Source organism: Cynocephalus volans, chromosome 14, assembly GCF_027409185.1.
Source record: "Cynocephalus volans isolate mCynVol1 chromosome 14, mCynVol1.pri, whole genome shotgun sequence".
NCBI lineage: Eukaryota > Metazoa > Chordata > Mammalia > Dermoptera > Cynocephalidae > Cynocephalus > Cynocephalus volans.
The window spans coordinates 65,813,828-65,840,149 of NC_084473.1; the positions used below are offsets into that span (position 1 = coordinate 65,813,828).

Sequence of the window (26,322 nt, forward strand, 5' to 3'; positions counted from 1 at the left end):
GCTAAATGATTTTTGCTCCTTCAAAGTATTGACTTTGGAAAGCCATATGCTTTTTCCAACAACACTCTCCCAACTATTTTCTGCATTCCTGCTTTGGAATTGCCATAACTTTTAAAGCACAATATTTGAATATCCTCAATAGGAGAATAGGGGAACATCATTCTAATTTGATTTCAAAACCCCAAAAGTTGTGGGAACCAGGTCCGGTGAATGATGGGTTATCAAAATGGGGACCTCCTTGGTATGAAGCAAAGCATGACTAAGAGGTTATAAGATTTCCTTTTTGTGGCCTATGAATTGGTTTTAAAAACCAGTTCCAAGGGAGGTGTTTCAGAATTGCTTCGAGCAATAGCTGCATCACTGGAGAGGATCTCCAATTTCCGGAGTAACTAGTTTAGAGGGAATTAGATTCATTTGGATGTGGGAGTTCTGTTATGTTCACTACGTGAACAGCCTCATTGATTTATAGCCATGCTTTTCAGAAAGAGCTCCTCAAAGGCTTAGGTAATTCTCACCTAATGTTTTTTCTATACTATCTACTTCTTGAGCTAAGGAATCTGATATCTTTAGTGTCTATCAATTTTATTGCCATTTCTAGTCCAAATTACCTCTTAGGTAGCAAGAATGAATCATTATGTTTGATTATGTTGCCATCATTAATGTTTGATCAACTTTAATGAGGGCTATTAAATTTACCACTGGAAAATTCACTTGGCTTTTCCTTTCCTTGACATTGGGATGGCAATCTTAGGGACTTGGGTTTCCCAAATATATAATCTGAGACCACCCAGTAACACCATAGCTCTAGTCACAGTTACCATGAGGTTGTTCACAGGAATCAAATTTATTTACCTAAGCCAGCCTGGGAATTTCACCAGGAACTTGGCTTGGGCGTAATGTAAGGCGAGAATGAAAAGGGAGTCACATGTATTGAAGGATGGCTGTGCGCCAGGATCGTTACACACCTTATCTCATCTAATCACAGAATCGATCCTGGCAAGTAGGTACAATCTCACATATGTAGATAAAAAGAAGGTTAAGACAGCTTGGGTGACTTATCTACAGCCCACACATTATAAGTGGAAGTATTAGAATTTGAATCATCTTTTCCTGGTTCCAAAGCCCAGGCTGTTTGCAGTGAGGTTGATGCAGCTGTTTCCAGTGATGGGGCCAGTCAGGGGGAGGTGAACGGCCTCGGGAGACATTGGCTCCAGTGCCATTTCTACTATGCACTAGCTGTAGAAGGAATTCTCCTGCTAAATTCTCATTTCCCTCAATCTAATAAACAGCTAAATGACTACTAAGTCATTCTGTTTGAAACACTGTACTATGTCTCAAAGGTACAAAGATGAGTAAAGTAGATATAAGTCCTGTAGGGGCTTACAGTCCAATAGGAGAGACAAGAACATAATGATATAATTTCTGTAAAATATAGTAGATGCTACTAAGGTAGAGATCTAATTAAGATAAAATAAAAGCACAAACTCAGAGTTGAGTGATGGTATTTAGTGGTCTACCTTCCCCAGTCAACTACAAGGTCTGTGATTGCAGAAACCGTGTCTATCTTTTATGCCACTGTTCTCCAATGCTTGGAGAAGGCCTGGCACATAGTAGGTGTTCAATAAATTTGTAAGGTATGAGTGAATCAGGTGGTGCCTGAGCTAGGACTGGAGAGATGAAAAACAATGAAGTCAGAAGGTGTGTTTTGGGAAGAAGAACATGAGAGAAGAGCCAGGTGTGCACAGGAAACTATTTGTGGTTTAGTTTTGTTGAAGCACAAAGCGTAAGGAGGGAGGTGGTGAGAGAAGAGGTCAGAGAAACAAGAAAGGCCTTGTGTAGGTTAAGGACCCAAAACCTGTACCTAGGCATCCATAAATAGATTCTAGGGATTCAATGCACCCCTGAAAGTGTAATGAAAAATTTGTGAGCTCATGCGTAAATGTGATTGTATACTTTTATGAGGAAAGGTATATATCACTTTCACCTAATTCTTACATGTTAAGAACGCTTGTAGACAATAAAGAGATGTTTAAAAGTTCCTCGGCAGGCAAAGCTATCCAAATAACATTTTAGATAATTGACTCTAGGTGTGTTGTGAAGAGTGGAATTCTTGGTAATAATACTGGTGCTGGATAAACCAGTAAAGAGATCATTCATTGTAACTGTCCAGGAAAGGAATGAGACTCTAAACCTGATTGATTGTATTGGAGACGGAGTAAACAAAGGCAGATTTAGGAAGTATTTAGGTCAAAGGAGCAGGATTTACTTGGAGAATCTAATATTGTGGAAAGGAGAGGGGGAGAAAAAGAAAACTAAGATTGCCTTCCAGGTTTCCATATTGGGTTGATAAGTGGTAGCACTAAATGAGAGGAGAACAGGCAGGTTTGGCAGGGAAGGCAATGAGCTCACTTTGAACTGCTGAGTCTGAGGTATCAATAGGACCTACTGGACAGCTGAATGACCCTGAATATGACCCTGAAGCATGGGGAGAGATCTAGGCTAATGACGAAGATTTGGGTCATCAATATCTAGATGAGAGTTTAAACGATGAAAGGATATGAGACAGCCCATGGACAGGGTTAGAGAGAAAGATGGCAGGGGACCAGGAATGGATCCACGGGCTGTGTGACATTGTAAATGAACTTAATGCCCCTGAATAGTACACTTAAAAATGGTTGAGGTGGCAAATAAATACATATATATGAGTGCACTTTGAAAAGTTCATGGAAAATAGAACAATAAGATGAGTTTTTCCATGAACTTTCTGAAGTACTCTCATCCATCCATGGTTTTTTTTAAAAGTAGGAGGGTGGAGAAGGAAAGGTTCGCTCCGGAGGGGCTGAGTACAAGGAGAAGCCCATGAGCAAGATGGGAAGGCATAATCAGAAATAGGAGGGGGATCAGGAGAGTATTGTCACAGATGCCAGGGGAATAGAATTTCCATAAAATGCAGGGTGGGGTAGGCAGATAAGTTAGATAATCACTAAGGTGCCTTCCAGAAATAACAGTAAAAATATATAAGCTCTGGGAGAAAGAATTTTGGTCTCCGGGCTTGCCCATTTAGAACTTCTCAGCAGCAGTAAAATGACTTAAATTTCATCTTTCAAAATAAAACTTGCCCATGTGCTGCCAGTTTTGTCTGGGCAAGAGACAGAGCTGAGACCAGCTGCTTCGGATGGTTCTAAATTCCACTTCAGAGCCCTGGAATGTGCCACCTCCGAGGCATCAGCCTGAGCCCTGAGAGGGAGGAAAGCAGCCCGGGGCAGAGGGGTGGCCGTGGGTGTGCCGAGCTCTCCGCCTCCCTCTGCCCACCGGCCACACACCTCCGACAGTGCTCTCAGGGTCTCCATCGAAGCAGGGCGAAACCGACATGCTCATAGTCCCTTGATCTCTGTCCATTTTCCTTTCACTGGGATTGGCTCTTTGGTGTTCAGAACAAGCAGATTGCTATGAAGTCACGAGGTCGATAGACTAGAGCTGTCCCTGGTTAAGGGTCCCTTTCCCTTGAGGGTTTTCCAATAGTGTTCCAAAGACAACCTCACTGGGTTCCAGAGAAAGGGGGAGAGAGGGTGGGGGGTGGGAGAAGGAAAAGAGGAGGAGAGGAGTGGGGACAGCTGGAGAGCCATGTGTCCCCAGGTGCCCTGTGGAGGGGAGAATCTGGAAAAACAGCACTGCCAACTTTCAAGAAGCTTTAATGGGTCCTCAGCTATTTTCCTGTAATATTTTTAGTAAAGGTTGGCTAATATCCCTTCAATGTGGCAGAATAAATCATAGTAATTCATTCTTTCATGTGAAATGCTTATGAGATAGACTAACCATGTGAAAGCATTCGAGCATCTTCAGCGGCTTTAGTAGTCCAGTGTTATTCTCAGAACTGCACAACCTACCATGGACCTAGAACTACAGCAAACCCACCACCCACCAGAGAGGGCTCTGATAACCCCACTGTTAATAAGTTGAGTGTACTTGCTGCCAAAAGTAATTGTTACAGTTACCAGGACCCATTCTGGGGTTAGTTAAAATAAGAGGTATTTCATTATATAATATTGGAGTCACTGCAGTGGGGGCCATGAAGCATGCCTTGATCGTGAATAAACTGAGAAATGAGGCCCAAAAATGACATATGAAAGCCTCAATATTGCCTTTATTTCTGTGAGCTGGAGACTAGCTGGGTGTGGCAGCAAATACGCTGGAAACTGAAGCTCAGAATTAAATAGATTTACCAGCTTGGACACGGGCATGGGGCCCATCCAGGGAAGACGTACAGCCAGAGGCAGAGTTACCAGGAGCTGATTAGCTTAAGCTTTAGGGACATTCATTTGAACAGATCCCTTCTCAGCGCTTCTAAGGCCCTGGGACAGGCCCATATAATTTTGCATCTATATTTTTATGTTCTCTTGCTTAAAGAGGCCTTCCAAAATTGTGTAAGTTCCAGGCTCCACAAAACCTGCTTACATGGAGTAGCAGAGGAAGGGGAGAGCAGACCCAAACCTGCTCAATTCATGCTTTCCTTACCCACTGGATGAGTAAGGGGGAAGAGACAGGCCTGGAGTTGCACACCCTCGGTGCCCCAACATGGAAAGAACATCAGGGGAAAACATTCCCTCCTTAACCCACACAGCTTTGCAGGCCCAACTGGAGGACTACACGACAGCTTCCATGCCATGGCAGTAGGCAGGTTCCCAGCACAAGCCCAACTTGGAGATGTTGGGTTTCACCAAGTTTCTTTACGTTGAACTTCCCTGGTCTCCCACTAATTCCTCTCCGTTTTATCCTCCTCCTTTTACTATGGCAATCCAGAAAACAAAACAGAAAGGAGCAGCAACGTTTGTTGCTATGTCATCCTGGGGCCTGGCTCTACCCTACCATATTGCAAACAGGTCCAGACAAGAGTCTTCGCCCTCACCCTGTGCCATGCATCAGAAATCCAAATTACCTAGTACCTTTGAGAACAATCACCTCCTTGTTTCCTGATGTCCTCATTTCATGAGCTGGAATTAAAGAAAGCCATGCTGCAGGATTTGGCTATTCAAGCCAGGTAGCCCTCAGGGAATGTCATCCCCAAGGACGCATGCCCAACCTTTGACAGGAAACAGCCTTAAAGCTTCTCGTTGAAAATGGATGACCCCAACTGGAAACTGCAGCCCTGGAGGCTGCTTGCTTGGCTGCGAGCTTCCTTTCATCTCTAGTCACAACGTGAGAGATACCCCCGGCCCCCCGCCACCACCAAAACTTCTGTCAGAACTTTTTAAATTAAGGGGCCATGTTGATTTTTAAAACTTTATTTCCATTTTTTAAATAAAATAGGAATGTAACTTGTGTAGGTATTTAGGCTGTTGGGAAAATAATGGTGGTTAGAATCAATCTTTGTTTGTCTGCTGCTCTTTCCCTCTCTGAAATCTTTTCTGAAGGTTTGTAGTTGAGTTAAGTATGGAGCCGCCAGCAAAAAGCAGGTGTCAGACACTGAGGGTCGGCTGGGCAGGTCAGCTTCTGCCATCACTTTGTGACGGGGTCATGTGATAGGGCCATGCAGTCCCCACCTCGGGCTCCCTGCCCCCCGCAGTGAGGACTCCCATGGAGCCTGGAGTGTGGGTCTGCTTCCAGGTCAGGAGGCTGGCTCGTGCTGAACTTGTGAGTCAGGGAGCTCCAGCTGTCAGAAGCCACCTTGCCCCTGCTGGCTAGCCATGCGAGGCGGGGCCTGGGCAGGCACACGTCCTTGAGGGACCACTGACCACAATGGCCCCACTCAGCCCAGGGGGACGTCCTTGTGGGCCTGGGGTCTCTCCAGTCCTGCCACCCTTTTCACTGGGGAAGGGGAAGAGCATAGGCCTAGCCCATGCACCAGTCCTGAGTCAGGCTGTGAGCAGCAGTCAGCCCATGACCCTCCTGGGCTCTGATCCAGGAAGAAACTTTTGGGAGCAAGTGGTGGTTAGCACGGGGTGTGCTAACAGACGGTGAGCCAGGGACACAGGAGGGCAGGTGCAGGCCAGAGCCCAAGGAGCCAAGGCAGTGTGCCCTAGAGCAGGAGAACAGAGAGCACAGCAGAGCCAGGTGCTGTGGGTGCCAGGCTGCTCTATGTGGGCTCTGGAACATTCCACAGCCTCCCAGCCCCGGGCAGAGCCTACTCCTTAGAAGCCAGGGGAAGGGGGGAACAGCAGGAGGGTGGTTATCTTGGGACTTGATAAAGATGCAAAAAGACTAGTTTAGAATAATTGAACTAATTTTGTGAATGAAACAAATGTTTATTTCCTCAACAGTGCAGATGTGTGTATATTTCTATAGTATACATTGATATATATTCAGCCAATAATGTGGAGCTACCCTTATATCAGTTGTCAGTCCCTCTTCAAAAGTTTGTTGATTAAAACTCCAAGCCAAGAACCCAAGGGAAAACAGGTTCTGCTCTGGCCCCCTGCCCACCTCTGACTTCACTCTGAAGCACGCTGTCACCCATGCTACATGCTGACCCACCCTGGGCACGTGAGGGAACTCCCATCAGAGCAGATGGAGCATTTTCAAACAAGGTCTCAATCTCTGATGCAGCTGCTTAAAGTTTGGTCTTTAAGGTACAGATATTTTTTAACTAAATCTTTATAAATCTGACATTCTAGTGTAATGGCTAAGTGGGAGGGGGGCAAGGTTCTAAAATCAGACCAGGTGGATTCAAATCCCAGTTTTGCAACATTAAAATTGTGGGCCTATAAATGTAAATATGCCCATGAGTGGTATGTGGAGGGTCTTGGGTAGGTTACATACCTTCTCTGAAGATCATTTTCTTTGCCTGCAAAAGGGGATAACAGTTCCTGCAAGGATATTTTAACAAGGCTCATTTCATTAAATGAGAATGCACAGAGAGTGTTGAGCACAGTACCTGGAATTTGAAAAGCACGCAATCATGGTTAGCTGCTGTTAGATTAGTACTGAACACATCTGTGAAAATGTAAGTGTTCCAGGAGTGACCCAGTAAAATGTGACTGCCCAGAAGAGCTGGGCATAATTGCAGTAGCCCTCCACCTGGGCCTTCGATCCCTAATCTTTCCCTCCTCCAGTCCATACTCTACCGTGTCAACAGCATTTGCTTCCCAAGAAACAAATCTGATCACAGTGCCCCGGGGCCCCCAGCTTAAAGCCACCAGGGGTTCCTCTAGGCTCAGGATAGAAACCACACTCCTCCCCTTGGCTTGCATGGCCTCTCACTGTGGAGTCCCCATCTCCTTTCCAACCTGACTTGACACATGCTGTGCTCCCACCACGTGGACCTTCTCTGACCCCTCTGCCCCACTCTCATACCTTCATGAGCCCAGGGATTTGTGTTTGCCTCTCTGTGCAGGAATGCCAACCTCTCCCTGGCCCCACAGGGCAGCAGATCCTACATGTCACCTCCTCTATGAAGTGCTAGTTCCTAGGCACTGAGCGTTTCAGCACTCGGCTACTGGCTGAAGAGCCAAGTGGCTGTTTAAACCCGTGAGCTGTGGAGCCAGACTACCTACATTTAAATTCTGGCTTCTCCACACGGCCTTCAGCAAGTTTCTCAACCTCTCCTTTCCACAATATTTTTATCTGTGAGATGGGAAAAATAATATTAAATTCATAAAGTTGTTAATAAGAATGAAATGTGCTAGCACAGAGAAATCATGTTAGGACATAGAGCAGTCCCTAGCACATAGTAAGTGCTCAATGTATTTGGTATTAGCTGTACTTCCAACAGTTATTGTTATTTTCATTATCATTATAATTATTAATATTATTCCACCAGAAGGTAAGCTCTTCAAAAATAGAGACTGTTTTGTTCATTGCCTGGCACAGAAAAGGTATTGGGTGTACAGCTAGTGAATAACACAGAGACCACTACATGTGGCCAATCCCCCCCACCCTCTCCACCCGCCACCAGCAGACCCCAAGCATCTTGGCTCTGTCTAATCAATCCTGTATCCCCAGGGTCTGCTCAGTGCACACAGAGTAGACCTTCATGCACGTCTGCTGGATGAATGAGTGAATGAACCTCTGAGGTTTCATCCTTACAAAATGTTGGCTTCATGTCTAAGTTTATCAAAAATTCATGGTCTTTGTTTGATGGTGATTCTTTTGAACTGGGTTTATAATGGTTTCTGGAAGATCTCAAAAACCAGGCAGTTTGGCATTTGGGGGCTTTATCCCAGGCTGTCTCCAGAGCAAGAGAGCATTCCTCTAGGAGTTCCTGCCTCTGTGTGTTTGTTTCCAGCCCCCAGCACCCCCTTCCCTGCTCCTGGCCCCTTCCTGTGCCCCATGGCTGCCCCCTCCAGTATAGCCAAGGGAACTGTGGTTCATAAGGGGCAGCCAAGTTTGACTGGAGAAAAGCCAGGCATCACTTCGTCCACATCCAGGAAAACTTCTCCCAGTACAGAAGCCTCCTCTCTCCCCTTATGGGCCAGGTCCTTCACCCATCCCATTTCATGGGAAAACTTCTTTCAGAAGGAAGTAAAAAAAAAAATGTCCCCACAATTTATCAGCACTTCTCCTTCTGAAGAAATAAAATCAGGGAGAGGGAGAATTCTATATAATGTCAATAAATGTAGTCTGTAGTCTTTACTGAAAGGCCATTATTTTATAAGATTCTCAGTAACCAAACCACTTATTCCAAGTGCAAACAGATTTGTGATCTGAACTGCTCACCATGTATGTTGTCATGGAGAAGTAGAGGGAGAGTAATCAATGTTTGATCAGGTTCCTTACATCAAACTCCCCGACCACATCTGCTTACAGCTCGTGGCTCATTTTATCCTCAGGTCAATGCAGTAAGGCAGGCGAGGTTTATTTATCTACACTTGATGGACATGGACTAGAGATCAAGAGGGTTGTCCTTGATGGACAATAGGTTTGGAAAACACATGCGATATCTTTCTGTCGCTCTGACAGCATCACTCTCTGCTTTCACTTATGTGTAAATGTTGTGGGCTCAGAGTGTCCCCTCCACAGTGGCCCTGTCCATCCGTCAGACCCCGGCAACCTCTCCCCACCCACTGCCCTGGGCTGCCCAGCCCTGCACCTGCACTTGTGAGGCTACAGCTCCCTTGGGGGCAATCTGGCATTCCCAAGCCTTGGCTTTGTGGGGGCTGGGGGTGTTTAATTCCCTGGCTTTTTGGTCAAAGACATTCCAGGGAGTTCCTGGGAGTAAGAGCTGCCTTTAAACAGCTTCCAGTAGCCCCTGCTGAGTACTCAGAGTGGGAGAGAGTCACGTCCCAGCTCTGCCATTAACCTGCTGCACTACCCTGGACAGGTCACCCAGCCCTCCTCCTCTGTAAATAGAGAAGGGGTGATCTCTGAGAATCTGTAGTGCTGTGAATGGTCTCCCTGAAGACACACTCACTAAAGACCATGGATGTCATTTTAGGAGGGTCCCAAGCTTCTGTCCTCATGAGCCCATCTGTGTACCCCATAGGCCCACTGACCCTTGACAAGAACCCCTGGGCCCAAAACTGGGGAGCCCAAAGTGCAGATTTTTCATTATGAAATGTTAAAAAAAAAAAAGAAAATACAGATTTAAAAAAGAAGGAAATTACCAAAAACTCACTACCGGTAAAACTACTATTAAGATTTTCGTAAATATCAGGAAAATATTTTAGCAAATTTTAGTGACTCAACACATATATACATAAATCTACTCATTGTACCAGGAATGTTTTCCCATGTCATTTAAATATTATTTGAGAACATAATGTCCACATAGTAACTGATTGCTTGGTAATTCTATAATGCATTATTTAGCCTTCCCTAATTCTTCTTAAACATTTATATTGTTTTCCTTTTTTATTATCCGTGCAAACATACCTGATTATTTTCTCCTGCTAGAAGTGGAACTGCCAGTTTTACTCAGAAGGAGGCTTTTGATAGCTATAACAATTTGTCCCCTCCCCCCACCCAAAAGTTGTGCCCACTTGCACTGCCAGTAGCTGGTAGGGAGAGAGAGTAGGAGACGTTCTCAAGTGGCTTCCTTGAACCAGCAACCTCAGAATCCCAGTACCGAGCAGGACTTCCGTTTGCTAAAAGTTAACAACCATCTCAGGCCACGGCAACCGTGCCTGTATCAGGACTGGCCTGGGCACGTTTCAAAGTGGGTAGTACTGCTCTTGGGCGCCTTCCTCCCTCCCTTGCCCCGCCGCCACTTGATCTGACCACAGCGCTGACTCAACGCCACGCCCCTCGTCTCCCAGGTTCAGCAGCAGTGGCTCTCCCCCTGGCCCCTGGAATTCATCTGCCCTACATGGCATCTCATCAGCGGGCTCTAGACTCTCCACCCACTGCCCCATGAATCTGTTACATGCACCTCTAAGAAAGCGTTCAGGGAAGCAGGCTGAACCCTGAGTACAATTGTCCTGAGTCAGCCCAGGTGGTGGCCGGAGCATCAGACCCAGTGAGCAGGCGGCTGTCAGGGGATGATGTTCCAGGAACAGATGGGCAGTGATAGGCCATTCCATGCCTGCTCTGTCTCTCATACAGTTGGTCCTTCAGAATGTTCCTCAAAGAGAAGAGCAGGGCCTCCCTGAAAAGACAAATCCATCTCTCTTGAAAATCGGCTAAACAGAGTGTGTTTCAGGGCCATGAGCCCTACGATGCTGGGCAGAGTTTCAACCATTTGCTTGGCAAACTGTGCTCTTTTCTGGGCCTTCAGTCCGCCTGGGGTGCTGGGAGTTCGGGAAGGGAGGCCCACACATGGCCCAGCCCACGGCTGACCGCCTCTCTCTTGGCCCCGCAGTCTGACGGCTCCATCCTGGCCATCGCCCTGCTCATCCTGTTCCTGCTCCTGGCCCTGGCGCTCCTCTGGTGGTTCTGGCCTCTCTGCTGCACCGTGGTAAGTGCCCCAAACCTCGGGCAAAGGGTGACATCAAGTTCACAGGGCCATGAGTGGGGAGAGAGGGACAAAAACTGTAAAGATGGGAGACAAATTTTGCATTTTTTGTATCATTTATACAAAATTGGCAAAAACACATTGATCAGTGCGACCAAGAGTCATTAGCAGTCAATGTGGGTTAGGGTGTGAGGTTGCCAATGGGCACTCCCTTTGGGTACAGACAATGGGGGTGGCCACTCGGGGTCCGGTGCTTAGAAAGGATCCACAGCACGGCACAGATGAGTGTTATCTGACATGGAATGAATCTGTGTGCCTGTGTATGTACGGTGCATGCACACACACATACATAAACACACACACGTACACGCACATGTTTGTTGAGTTGCCCCAACTAGTACTCCTCTAAGACCACCCTCATAAGCAACTAGCCTGTCGGTCAGAGAAAATGCTTCAGGCCTCTTTATTTTTAACAATAAAGGGTGGCAGCTGGCTTTGTTTCATTACCCTTAGCTAACATTTATAGACCACACCTATGTGTGCCCAGCTCTCATCTAAGCACTTTGGCTGCAAGATCAGTAAGAACCTGCCTCCTCCCCCTCATTGTCATCTGGAGTGACCACATAGCTCCAGCCAATGCCTCCAAGTAGCTTAGGGCCTGGAATAAACTGCCATTATCTGCATGCCCAAATGACATATGTCTGGTTGTCCATTTTTATTCCCTGGCTCCTGGACTGAGAAAAGCTCAAACAAAGTAATAATCAAAGAAAAACAACATTAGTTCTGACATGCCTAGTTCTAGCATGTGCCCTGCCTTTATGCAAATCAGACCGTGCACTGTACAGCCCCAGTCAGTCTGAAGTGGCCGCCGCCCTGCTGCCGTGGCATCTTCCATTCCTGTATTTCAGTTCTTCCATGGAGGGGCCAGCAGGGGAAAGTAAAGAGGGAGCCTCTCCAGGACAGAGACTTGTGTTCATGAACTCCAGGGTCTACAACACAGTGCAAGGAGACTCACGTCTGTGTGTAGAACTGAAATGAACTAAGAACGCAGACATATAGAGCACTAGGCTTGAAAAGGAGGGGAAATGGCTTCAAAGGACATTTTAAAGAGGTGGCGAAGGCATGAGATGATAAACTCAGCTGGGCTGTGGACCATGGGGCAGAGACTTCTGGAAAGGAATGACTTATAGCAGGCAAGAACACGTGTGTGCAAGGATGGGCCCAAGACAGGCTTGAGTCTTGGGTCAATTAGTACCTTCCAAACTGGGCTGATTTCACCAAGATTTTAAACAAATCCTTACCACAGCAGCTCCAAGAATTAAATGGTGTTTTAAATACTTCAGGCTGTACAACCATTTTATTTGGGGGATAAAAATTCCCCATGAGTCAGCAAGAGTGCTTTCTATAAGTGATTCAAAAACAAGCACATTTTCAAGTCCAGAATTTTGAAGGAAAAAAAACCTTGCAGTGGCTCTTAAAGAAGTGGGTGGCCAGGGATGGTGGCAGCAGGCAGTGAACACCAGAGCTTCTATTGTGTTGTGCACCTGGTCCCTTTGACTATTGCAGTTACCTCTGGGTAGGGACAGCTAGGAACAGTGGAACAGCCAAGCAGTGCTCCACCAACTACAAGCTCTGTGACCTCAGGCAAGTTACATAACCCTTCTGTGTCTCAATTTCCTCTTTGGTGTAATGAGGATAGTAAGAGCCCCAACCTCATAAGTAGGTGGTGAAGATTAAAGGAGTTTATATGTACATGGGTACTTCAAATAGTTCGTGGAAAGGGGGAATTAGAAGACAATACAAATCTTTCCATTAACTTTTTGAAGACCATTTGTATAGTGCGTAGAAAGCACCTAGCCCATAGGAAGTGCTGCGTGTGTTATTATTTAAAAGTACGTTACTGTAATAGGTATCTACTGCTATACTGTATGGCATTCAGTTTATATTGGTGGGAAATGTTTCTCAAAATAAACCTTTCATTATTGGAAGCAATATTACCCAAGGTCAGATTGTTTTGCAATATTCAAAATATTTTTTAATGAATGTATCTGGTTGCTTTGGAAGGGAACCAAAATGTCTTAATGTGGTCTGATTTTATAAGTCCCAAAGGATTTTTTTAAGAGGGAAACTCTTGGAGATTAATTTTCCTGTTTATGATGTCTATAAAAACTGCCCCCTTCCAATTCTGAAAGCTGGTCTGGGCTCCATTGCTTGGTGTACCCCCAAAAGCTATGTGCCCTTGTTGATCACTTTCTTCCTTGATGAGTGATGATGTTCTGAGGGGGACAGGATAATGTCATGTGCTTTCTAAGCAGGAGTATGCAGGAAGGAAGATAAATTTGGGCCTCCCCTCTGGAGCCCTAGTCAGAAGACGCAGGAAGCTCCCTCACCCCAAGTCACAGCATCCCTCAACACAGTCCTGTGACTAACAGACAGTGTCCTTGTATACAATGGTCCCCAAGCCCTCTGTCACTCTCTCTGCCCTTTCCCCCAAGTGTGGGGAATGCCCCATGACCTGGTACCAAAGCTGCATCTTGATGTTAGGGAAAAAGCCAGAAAGCAGAAAGGACCTGCAAAATGTAGGGTACTGAGACTCTCCTCTGCCGGGTGCCTTCCTCCCCCTTCTATAATGTCCTCTCCAGGAGTGATATTCAAAATATTTGACAACCTGCAAGGTCCCCACCCCAACTGAGCCAAACATTAACCCTTTAGTGGATGGCTCTGGTAGGGCAGGGGGGAGGGAGTACAAAGTCCGGGAGGTGGCTGGGATAGAAGGGCAGGCATTCATGTGCCTATTTAGAAACCACAGAGAGCATTTTCAAATGTAATGACCAGTACGACCAGACCAGGCGCAGTGGCTACCATCAGGCCTGCCCTCTGCTCAGCATCCTCTTGCTTCTTGCTGGTCCGTCTGGAAAGAGAAACAAAAGAAATGGGTGAGAATGACTGGTGATGATCACCTGCAGCATTTGCCTTTCCTGAAGGACCCCACTCCCATCTGGGCTCTTAACTTCCAGCTAAACGTGACCTGAGTTAACGTATTGCCAACATAGCAGAGTGTAATCCATCAGTAATGACTGATGGAGAGAGAGAGAATTGACCAGATCCTTTTGTGTTTCCCAACTGGGCTCTCACTATCCCCAGGTATACATACCTTTGGCTTCTTAGAGTCCTGCATTTATTCACTGACACAAAGGTATCCACAGTGAAAGAGGGAGAGGCATCAAACTATGCACTCTGAGTTTATTTGAATTTTCAGTAAGGGAATTGACAGGATTGATATTCTACTGGAAAGAAGTAAAGCCCTGCCTCAGTTCCACAAGGGGCGTTGCCAGGACCCTTCAAGTCCTGCCATGCTGACTTCATCCACTCGTAAGTTTGGCCCAATATTATTGAACTCTCTAAACTGAACTTTAAAAAGAGAAAGACTAGAAAATTTCAATGAGAAGAGATCATGAAAAAAAGAATTGATATGTATTAGAAGAGTAAGTGTTATGAATGGCTCAAATGTGTACAGGAAAAAAGTCTACAATGAATCAGCGATGTTAGGGCACCAAACAATTCTAGAAAATGCAGGCAGCCCTGACATCATCTCAGATGTGAGCCTGCAACCCAGCTAGGCTAGTAGCTTATGTACACAGGCAAAGGCCATCACACCCTGCCTAAATTTCAGCAGGTAGCAAGATATGACATTCTGATTAGCAATGGGGACTAGCTCCTCCAAATCAAGAATTTGGAGACTAGAATAAATGCCTGCCTGGTCTCTTAATCTACTGATCCCATGTTGACACGAATGCCCTCAACTCCCCACTTGGCCTGCCCATTTCTACACCTAGATGGACCCAGCTGTATGTACTCTTCTCTCCTGCTTCCAAGACACTGATCACTGCAGAGGAGGGTTGCCCAAGCATGCTGACTGTGGCCATTGCACATTTGAGTCCTCAGCACTGCTTAGCAAACCTTTAACTTATCTTGGTGGATAAGAATTCCTCCCAAACGGTGACCATTCTCCTGGAAATCCCTGCCTTACCTCTGGTCCTTCATGCACAATAGACAAGTCAGTCCATCTTCCCTCCCAGTGAACAGATGGAGGCCGTCCTGTGAGAGTCCTTCCCTTTCCAGCACCCCTCTGCAGGCGTCCTCCCCTACCGTCCCTTCCTCTCACACAGCCACGCCACTCGCCCTCCCTTTCCACTGTGTTCTCCATTTTGTCCCCTCACTTCGGCTCTTCCTGGGGCATCATCACCCTTTCTGGTCCTTTCCTTTCCTTCCCACTGGCTTGCCCCCTCTGCCTACAAACACATGCCAGCCCCTTCATCCTTCAGAAAATGTCTCAGACCTCATTTCTCCCTCGAGCTACTCTCCTCCCCTGTCCTTCTTTGCACTGTCACCCTTCTTTGCAGAATATCCACTGTCCACAGTCCCTCCCGTTCCCTCGTCCGCCCACTGCACCCTGACCTCTGCCGCCATTATTTCTCTAATCCTTCTCTTGCAAGTCCAAGTTCCCCAGCCAGTGGTCTCTGCTCCTTTCTCTTTCTACGTTCCCTCTTTCAGTAGTAGGCACCGCTGACCTCTTTCTCCTTTAAACTCCCTCCTCGACTGGCTTCTGCTGACTCTTCTCCTACATCTCTGTGCAGTTTTTCCCCATCTCCCTCAGGGCTCCTCTTCCTCTGCTGGCTTCTTGTTCTCCGAGATTGTCTTCAACCCTCTTCTCTACACAGGGTCCCTGGGCAATATCACCAACTCCCTGACTTTGACTACTTAATGTGTTCTCCCACAGCTGGCCGTGGCTCCAGAGGACCAGGCCCACACTCTAGGGGCCCAGTAGACATCTCAAATGCAGGCATCTCACCCTCAGCATGCCCCAAACCAAACTCACCATGTTATCCCCTAAACTTGCTCTTCATCAATGAATGTGTCACTCTCCTCCAAGCTGCCCAAATGAGAGACTGCAGAGTGATTGCTTGTGCCTCCTTCTGTCACTCTTGTCTCATTGCACTTCAGAGTTGTCTACAAGGCATCCTTTTCTCTCACACCAGCACAAGCACAGTATCTGGCACTCAGTAACTGCTTAATAAATAACTGTGGAGTGAATGAGTGAATGAATGCCATTGCCTTAGTCTAGGACTCTGCACCTCCCTCCTGAATTATTACACTAACTTTCTAACTGCTCTTTTAGTCTTTCTCACCTTCACTAGACAAATTTTTCTTTTTAAAAAAAAAGCATTCAGGTCACTTCTCTACCCAAAATCCTCTTGACTGTTCAACATCTCCAAAATAAAGTTCCAGTTCCTCGATAAGGCATGTGTAGGCCTTTCCCAACCTGGCTGCTACTTCTGCATCCTCACCTCTTACCTTCTCCTGTGTGTGGACCACTTTAGCACCTGTGCCTGCTTCTTTCACAGCTCTGTTTGTGCTGTTATAATTGTCTGTTTGTTTGTCTGTCTTTACATGTTAAGCTGAAGCTGTTGGAAGCCAAGGCTATAGGTCCCCAGTGCAGAACATTGTGTCTGGCTCAAAACTGTTACTCAGTACATCTCCAAGTTTGTTGAGTAGCTAAATGGCTGGAGGGACACCTCCAGGCACACTCTCCTCTTTGGGGCTCCTTGAACATACCATGTACTTCTTTACCACAATCTCTTCACTCAGTTTGTTTCCTCTTATTGAAATACTTTCATCTTCTTTATCTACTCTGTCAACAGTTCCCCTTTCTTCAAAGTCCAGCTCACCAATCACTCCATTCCAGGAGCTTCCTGCACACCCACCCAGGGAGAATTAGCTGCCACCTCACTGGGTCTCACAGAGCATCTTTTCACACCTCTGTTAGAGCACTTGCTCGTCCTATCACAGGTATTTATTCGTGTGTATATTTCTCTCACTATGCAGACAGCCTCCGACTTACGGTGGTTGGACTTACAACTTTTGAACTCTACAGTGGTGCGAAAGTGATAAGCATTTAGTAGAAACCATGCTTTGAGTACCCATGCAACTGTTCTGTTTTTCACTTTCAGTACCGAATTCAATAAAATCATGACATATTCAGCACTTTATTATAAAATAGGCTTTGTGTTACATGATTTTGCCCAACTGTAGGCTAATGTAAGCAATGTGAGCACATTTAAGGTAGGTTAGGCTAAGCTATGATGTTTGGTATGTTAGGTGTATTAAATGCATTTTCAGCTTGCAATGGGTTTATCGGGACATAACCCCATTGTAAGTTGAGGAGTATCTGTACTATGAACTCCACGGCAAGGAAAAAGTAGTCACAGAAACTCATCCCAAAACGTACTGCAGTGCCTCATACATGATTTGTATGTTTTCCCAACTAAACAATGCTAAGTCATCTTGGGAAACAGGGTTAAAACAGAAGGAATTCACAAACCAATGGAACTTTATTACATAGTGGTTTCATGGATGTTAATATTAGTCTATTTCATAACTTACATATATGTTATGTGCAATGTTTTATATGTATGAAATATTACATAACAAAAGACATTTATGTTAGTTCCTTAAATAGGATCCTAAAAATATGCCCATTTTATTGGGAGGTTAATGATATATCAGGAATCCAGAGTGCAAAGATCTTGCCATATTTTGCAAGATGAAAAAGTTTTGGAAATTAATTGCACAACAGTGTGAACATACTTAACACTACTGAACTGTGCACTTAAAAAGGGCTAGGATGGTAAGTTTTATGTTATGTGTTTTCTACCACAATTAAAAAGAAAAAAGATCCTGCTATAAAGTTGCAGTTCTTCTGCAGTCCAACTAATTAAACCACATACTATTTAGGTCAAATCAAATCATTATATTTCTGTTCAAATAACAACAAATATCCTTTTTCAATTTGTTGGGAGAAGATCATGTACATGCATTCAGAATTTCTCCCTATATAATGAAAATTCAGGTTTCTTTTGTTTTGTTTTCAATGGCCTTGTAGGTATCTTATGAACAGTTTTTAAAGAATCATGTAAAGGATCATGTTTAATTCACTTCATTGAATTTCAAAGATAGTTCAACAAATAAGCCCATTGGACATCATCAACAACAAATTGCAAAAGACAAAAACTTGATATGCTTTAAATTGAAATAAAAATATTGCTCAAATTATGCTTTTTCACCTTTAAGCATAACATTTAATTTGTTGGGCCAGACAACCAAGCCTAACATTACCAAAGGGATTTATTAATAGCCTATTTAATGAAAACATGACTAGTACAAGCAGCTCCTCATGCAAGCATCTTGGGGCCTAAGTGACGGTGCTTTCTTGATCCCTTTCCAGCCTCCACCCATTCCCATCTGGACACTCCCCACTGTGCAGCTGACAAGATTGTTTCTCACTAGCACACAGAGCTCTGCCACAGCCTGCCCTCACTCTGGAGCTCTGCACCACACGCCCCACACGCCCAGTCCTTTCTCATCTCCACTTTCCCCTGGTGACTCCTCATCCCTGCTGGGCCGGCCTTCCTGCTTGCCTTATAACCCTCCCGCCCCATCCCTCTGCCTGCTGGTGAAATGGAGAGAGGCGAGCTGTCGTTAAAGATGACAGGATTCCAATACCAGATCTTCCACTGTCAGTTAAAGGATTAGGCAAATCCTTTAACCTTAATGGCCCCACATGAAAAATTAAAAAATTGGAACCATATTATGTGTAAGGCTGCCTCCTTATATTCTTACTTTCTGTAAGCAAATCTTCTCCTCCCCTTCAAAATTCCCTGGCCTGTGGTTCTCAAACCTGGTTACTCTTCAAAACCACCTGAGGATTATATAATGTAAGTCATCAGGGGAAGCATTCCCAAACTATGTCCACAGGACAGTAATACCCTACAAAATGGGATAGGTACACTTCAGAATAAGAGGTATTTAAACAATATGTTTGTCTAAGCTGAATAACTAACTGTCTTTACTGCAGGACTTCTCAGAGCCTTTATAGGACAATTTGCATCATGAATTGCCAAAGTTATTTTGACCCTGGAACTTTTCCTTGGCCTATCTCTACTCCCACCCTCCCAAACACCTATTGGTTTACTGACTTCTGGAAGGACACTGGTATTCTGCCAAATATTATTTGGGAAACACAGTCCTAGAGAATGCGGAAGCAGCTGAGAGAACAGGTTCCTGGATCTTAAAGTGCAGCCTCCTCAGAGGCTGCAGCAATACCAACGAGCTTGAACATATATGAACATCATCAGTGCGTCCTTGCCCCCAGGTGCCCTGCTTAGATCCTACCTCCACTGCTTGCCCATAACCCAGGCAGAGGCCAGAGGCTCCTCCTCCAAGCCTTGGGGAACCCTGAATTCGTGGATTTATTTTACTTTTTCACTTAGAGTTTTGCAGTACACTGACATATCATCTGATGGAGAATATGCACAGCCATTCTTTTAAATTACCATGTAAGTCATTTAGTCCTTATCAACTGATGTTAAAATTCCTGCTGGGCCTCTCACTCTAGATATTGATGAATTTGGCCTTCTAAAAAGTCCCAGCCTTAAGGGAGATAGGATGAGAGGCAAAAATTATTTGAAATTTGAGTTCCAAATGAAAAAAAATGTTGAGCTCATTTCTTTGAAATTTTCTTGTACTACATTCCAGATCACCACCCTTGGCTCCAGCCTTTGCTAAACTTTTACAGTGTAAAATTGCTGGATACAGGCAATACTTGGCCAGCATTAACCCACCTCAGTCAGTCGTGAGGTTTCTATTAAGTTTATACTGTCTGTATAGTGGAAAGATTCATTCATCTGCCATCAACTAGCATTTCATCCTTTCTGGACATTTTCCACATCAAGTTGTCTATTTTCTCTTGGTTTCATGATTTTAATTAGAATAATACTTATTGGTTTGGAAATCAGAATGGAAAGCTACAGTATAAAAGGGTAAGAGCAAGCATCCCCTCCTATCTGTGATATCAAAGCCCTTTTTAGACAGCTTTTCAGATCCAGTTGGCATCTCTTCTATACACGACTCTATTCTGATGGCTTCTCCTCACGGGGAACCTGTGAGGCCGGAGAAGCGGCAGCTGAGTTGGCTTTAAGACATCGACCCAGAAGTCTCTGGATATGCAATGTTTTAAATCAAAGTCTCCAAAAAACTTTTGCTATAAATGCAATAAATGCAATATTTATTTGTGCTAACTACTCCGAGTGTGTTCCTAAAAATACCACTGCATAATGAATTTTGGCCCATGAAAAGAGTAACTGATTTGTGAAAAATCAATTACTCTTGAGTGACAGTACAGTGGACTACACAGCAAAACAAAAACAAAAAACTCCCGAATAGATATAATAAAAGTTGTTTTAAATGCATGGGCAGGCTCACAGGAAAATAGGGAACATTTCCAGGGCCAAAATAAAGAAGTATCTGGAAATCAGATGGTTAGCCGACCCTAAAGCAATGACTGTGCTGGGAAGATTTTCTTATCTCAGTAACCTAGAGGTTTGGTTTAATAGCCTTTCATGGGCTCGTAAAAGTTTGGGAGTTGGAACTGAGTCTTCTGCCTAAAGCTGGGGCTTTGAGTGGAAGAATGGCTACAGGTTTGGTAAGTGTATGTGTGTGCATGCTCATGTGCACACGGGTGTCCCTAAGAATTCATAACCATAACCTCTCAGAGTTTTAGAGTTTAAGTTTATACCACTGGAGTTCTGCAAATTGCAAGCCGAGAAAAAGCAGTTACAGTTTGGAAGTGCTTAGAGGTCCGCAGAAGGAAACCCAAATTCTCGGGCAAGTTAGTCCCTCAGCTCAGGCCTCATAGGATTCCCAGAAGGAAATGCAAACTACACATAAGCTCACAATACAGAATTATCAAAAACCCAAGGAACATTATTACTCAGACTCCTAGGAGTTTTACTATACGCATGGAAAGCACAGAAGACCATAAATCAGATGAAGAAGTCAGGCCCTCTCAGCGGTATTTCCTTTGCTCTCTCCAAAGTTAATAATAGTAGTTAAATAGCAGATACATCGAAAGTTCTCTAAATGTCACCATTTCTCCTATAACATAAAGAGTGTTCCTAAAAATATCACTGAGTAATGGAATTTTGACCCATGAAAAGAACAGGTCTAATAATGGGGGAAGTAGGTTCAGAGCAGAACATTCGAAACTGTACAGTCTTATAAAATACACTAAAAAACAATAATAAATTCTTAATTAAAAAAATACTACAGTAAATATAACACTTTACCTTGATTTTTAAAAAATAAACCCATGCAGTCTCCTGGTGGACGTGTGTAATGTGGCCCTGTGTCTTTGAGTTACAGAAGTGAGATGGAAGGGAGGACGTTCTCAGGATGAAGTGTCACGACCCCAGAGGTGGATGGCTGTGACTCATTGTCTTGTTATTCTTTCTGCACTGGCTTAAAATAGAAATTCAGCTTTTGTTGTCTTGCCAGGTTCATCTTCTCATTTAAAAAAAGCTATTTGTGCGGCTCCAAATAAGACCAAATGCTATGAAAATACTATTCTGCTGCTGTCAGCGTTATAACCTTTCTTCACTCCCTGACACATGCTTCTAATCCCCTGTAGAGCAGATGGCTCCCATGAGTCCCATTCTCTTTTCTTTGGTTTTCTGGAGTCTCTGATGAAGCTCAGTTGGGTTTCTTTATACCCCTCGCTCTCACAGTATCCCAACTCCTCTCTTCTCTTCACAAGTTTCTCCTCCACAAGCTGAAGGCTTTCCTCTTTCATTCAGTCCCTGGATGGTGATAACCAGGACACACACGCATACTGAGAATGCTATATAAAATGCTTTTAAGGAGAGAAGGACGCACACTCGGGAGCACGGCATACACTGGCACTGCACAAGGGTAAGCAGAGTGAGAAAGCAGCAGAGGTGGATGGGGGGTTTGTGTGTTCCTCCCAGGTCACTGCTGGCAGTGGGGCAGCATGTCCACATTCACCTGATGTTTCTCAGTGACACCAAATATAATCACCTCACACTTTTAAATGTCTAATGGTTAACATTCTGTGAATTTTACAGCAAAAACAAAAAAAACCCTAAAATATAGATATTACCTTCTCCTTTACATCACAAAACATCATATTTTGGGCTAACACAATTTCATAGTTTAGTAATTTTATTGCCCAGTTTACCAACTACATATGAACAAACTCCCATGTTACATATGGAGACTGTGCATATCATTTTCAAGTTTTCAGGAAGCCTTCTTAGAAATTAATTTGGGACACAGACCAGCAGTACCAGCATCATTTGGGAACTTGTTAGAAATGCAAGTGTCCCACCAAAGACCTACTAATGGGAAACTCAGGGGTGCAGCCCAGAAATTTGTGTTTTAAGAAGCCCTCTGGGTAATTCTGATACTCAATAAAGTTTGGAACCACTGAGCTAATTAAAATCAGAGGACAAGTGCCCAATTTTGTTAATAGAATAGTCATCTTCAGCTGTTCTCTTGGACTTGGTGTAGATGGCGGAGTTGCCTGTGTGTCAAGGAAGTGTCTCCTTTGCAGCAAGAGACCAAGCCTTCAGCATGGAGGAGGTTGCAGGAGATGTCCTTCATCTAGCTCATGCAAAAGGACACCGTGACACTAAATACAATTTAAGAAGAAAGGGGGTTGAAAAAGATGTCCCTGATTAGTCTCACATCTCATGCCATGAGAAGAGCAACTGTCTACCATGAGCTTGTTGCCTATAGCCAGCTCCTGTCACAGAGTGGGGAGACAGGAAAGATGAAGAGGAGAAATGTGAAGTTGTGCTGGAGGATTTCTCAACAAGGTGATAGAAACAAAATAGGAGACCGTGGGGGCATAGCCAGGCCTAGTGTCCTCCTGCCCCTCATGCAGCGTGGTGACTCACAACTTTCAATGCAATGTCCAGTGAGCCAGTATGGTTATCACCTGGGAAGAAGAAGAGGTGACCAAGTTAAAAATTGGATAGGTAGCATTCTGCATTCCATTGCACAAGACTATAAAAGAATTATTAGCAAGGGCAAAGTGGCAAGGGGCAAAGCCTACAAATTAGGAGCAAAAATTCAATACTTCTAGAGAAAAAAAAAAAAACAACGAGCAGAATGAACTCACCAGGTGCTTCATTTCACCTTAACAATTCATAAAATAAATTTTAAGAGATAGCTTTACAGAGACCCAAATAGTTGAACTTGAATTCATAAGCCAGAATAGTTAGATTTTCCAGGTGTCAGACAGGCGCTGGGCCTGTGTGGTCTTTCTACTCTATTCATACCATGCTAACTATATCTTATTTACAATAGCCAGACCAAGGGGTGCACATAAAGACTTGAATTTGTTTTGACTCAGTGAGAAGTTGTCAGTACCATTTCAATTTGATAAGATTTTACCTGGTCTTTCCTGACTTTCTGTCTTTTATCTATACAACAGTCTTCGTAAGTCTGGCTCCACCCCATGTCTGCCTGAGCAGAGATGCATAAAATCAGAATTAAAGTCACTGATGAGAGGAGAGAGGAGAAGCATCTCCCAACTCACAGCAGACAGTTTCAAGAAATTCTCAGGTAGCAGAGAAACACCAATAGAATGCAGAAGTTTTGTATTGCATCTCATTTTTCTTATCCCTTTGACTTTACCAATCCAAATATTAGTGCAAAAGAGATTCTAGGGCAGCCATCCCAAGGAGGCAAACTGTCACTTTCTGCCCATCCAAAAACTCAACCTAAAGATGGTAGTAAGTAGGGGAGTGGTGCTGGCCTCCTGAGTAGAAATATAAAAAATGTCCGCAGATTTACTTCCACTCTTGCCATTCCATTCTACCACATTGTACTTATAAATATGTTTGTTGAGGCGTTTTCCTTTTAAATATTTTATTAGGATCTCTTCAACCTTGTCCATCTTTTCTGTCCCTTGTAATGAGAAAGAAGCTGAAGAGCCCACCCACGTCTCATAACCTGTGAAGAAGGGAAGGGAACCAAACCAAGCCCAGGCTTGTTGGCTGATTCCAGCTTACATTCTGGTTGTAAATTCTTTCTGGTCAGGCTGGTTGGAAAGAGAGAATTATGCAATTTACCTTTCGATTATGATGAAAAATGCCACAGAAAACACACTATGAAAGCCCACAAAGGAAACCTTGACCTTTCTGTAAGGCTCCTGGGGGAGGTGCATTTACCAGTGATCTGTTCGGTGAGTAGGTACCAGGGAACCGAGCAGGGGTGTGGACTGAGCATGGAGGGGGTGGAAAGTTTGTAGGCAGAAGATGCTACAAATGAGAAGCTGCAGAGCTTATGGGAGGAACAGGAAGGTGCCCAGCAGACTGGCGTGCAGAAGGTGGAGGAGTGAGATGAGGTGGAGGGGTGGGGGGGCCAAACCACATAGGCCTTGTAGGGGATGGGGCAGTTTGCTCGTTAGCCTGCAAGCCTCGGGAAGCCATTGGTGGGTTTTAAGTGCTGATGCAACCTTCGAGTCGAGATAAGCAACTTATAGTGTGTCAGTGTGGAATCTGGAGTATAAACAACATTTATTCTTGATATTGATTAACATTTCATAAGTCCTGTATTTTGGCATTGTCTTTTGGGTTCCTCTCAGGGTCTGACACACTGCAAGATGCAGAATAGACATTCAATAAATACTCAGTAAGTCAAATTGAATAGCAACCCACAGATGGGTTGGTCTGAGTGCGGGGCCACTTGCTGCATTTCCTGGCCAATGTCATGTGTCTACACACATGTGCCAAAACATACCGCTGCTGACTCCCCTGAAGCCCCTGGCCGCTCTCAGACCCCTGGGCCCCTATCTGAACATCAGCCCCTTGCCTCACTCATTTTATGAAGCTCCAACCTCTTGCTGCCTCCATCTGGAAGCCCCCATACATACTCATCTAGGACACGCAAGGGGTTGTTAAGGAAAGGCAAGAGACAGACAACAAGAAAGGAGCGTACTGGTGACATGCACCATCTGCTGAGCACCTACTCTGTGCCAGCTGCTTAACAAATGTGTTGGCTCATCGTGACTCCAGTCCCGCAGGGTAATGTTCTTGCTCCCTTTGACAGGTGAGGGCAGTGGAGCTCAGGGAAGGTTGAGGGACTTGTCAAATCCTGACAGTCAGGAGAAGGCAGGTCTGGTGTTCACACTTGACAACCACGCTGTGCTTCCACGCAGAGGTGGGGAGAATAGATAGCACTGGAAAAGGCAAAAGGCTGCTCGATGCGACCCCTTCATCCTCAGGGTCCTGGCCACGCATACTGCCCGCAGCGCTCTGTCAGCATCTGGCAGTTCCCAGACATCCTGCTCCTCCTCTCCCTCACCTCCTCCCCTCTCCCTCCAGTTTCCAGGCAGTTCCTGTTTTAAAATAATTTACTGCCTCTGAGATGATGGGAAATCAGCACTGGGCAGTAACGACTCTCCCCAGAGATTTCCTTAAGGAATTCTGAGCCAGGGTTGAGTGGGTGAGCAAAACCATGGTTTCCTGCTTTCCAAAGACCTGCACAGGCTTCCCACAGTGGCCAGGAAGTGGAGGCAGATGAAACGATGGTTTGAAACCCCTGGTGGCCTTCGCCTCTGTCTCTTCAATTAATTGAATACCGCACTTTCAGATGACTGACATCTCGGTCCACTGGCTGGGGTGAATAGAACCTCCAGTCGGTAGCCTATCTCATCATACAGAGATGATGTCATAGATCATGATAGGGTGGGTGACATCATGGGGACTGGAGCCCTAACGAAGTCCCAGAATAATCATCAGATCCAAAGAGATATGTGCTTAGTAGAGACAGCGAGGGAGAACTTGATGCCCAGTAGGCAGCCTGGCCTGCAGCCAGGGGCCAGCTCCCCAACTGGGAGGTTATGGAGTCAGTCCTTTGGGCAATGCCCGAGCACCCTTCTACAAAATGGGCAGCCCTGACACTAGGACGTCAAGGAATACGTAATGAGCTTTGCATGTACCAGAAGTCTTCTAAAGAAAAGGACTGTGTATAGGGGACCTAAAATTTTGATAATAAGCCTGGGGTGAAGGGAGGGAGCCCCGCAAGGGACATAGTGGCGTTACAGTAGATAATGGCCAAACTGCCATGTAAGGGACTAAATCCAGTTTACTGCAAGGGCTTTCTCTCATGAGTGGGGTGTGCAAGCTGGGCACAAGAATGAAGAGAGACTGCTTACTGCCTCCCAGCTGTCCTCCTCCCCTGCCCTTCTCCCAGGTCATCCGTCCTCTAATCCATTAGAAAGGGTCTTGTATTTAAATCTTTGTGCCCCTAAATGTCAGTGCCCTGGAAGAAATCCCTGGATACCCTCCTTTGCTGCCTTCCATCAAGAATCGCTCAGCCTCATTATCACGTCCTCCTTCTGGGTCTACCCAATGAGGCCAGTGACAGGTAAACGACTGCCAGCAGCTTGAGTGTGACCCATCCCTGACTCATCTCTGCAGCACCATCTTACCTTCCACTGTGGAACAGTACTTTGTTAAAGTGTGTAGACGGATGGATGGATGGATGGGTGGATGGATGGATGGATGGGTGGATGGATGGATGGATGGATGGATGGATGGATGGATGGATGGATGGATGGATGGATGTTTTGA

The 26,322-nt window shown here is 45.1% G+C and overlaps 1 protein-coding gene across 2 annotated transcripts in view; it reads left to right on the plus strand.

Moving 5' to 3' along the window:
- ANTXR1 (ANTXR cell adhesion molecule 1) overlaps positions 1-26,322 on the plus strand; it is a 215,566-nt gene that overhangs the window by 117,433 nt on the left and 71,811 nt on the right. For both annotated transcript variants that reach the window (XR_010021671.1, XM_063078500.1), the window contains exon 13: positions 10,733-10,828. Coding sequence is in view for 1 of the 2 variants with exons in the window: in XM_063078500.1 (XP_062934570.1) it covers positions 10,733-10,828 (96 nt within the window). In the remaining variant the exon portion in view is untranslated. The remainder of the gene's footprint in view (positions 1-10,732; positions 10,829-26,322) is intronic.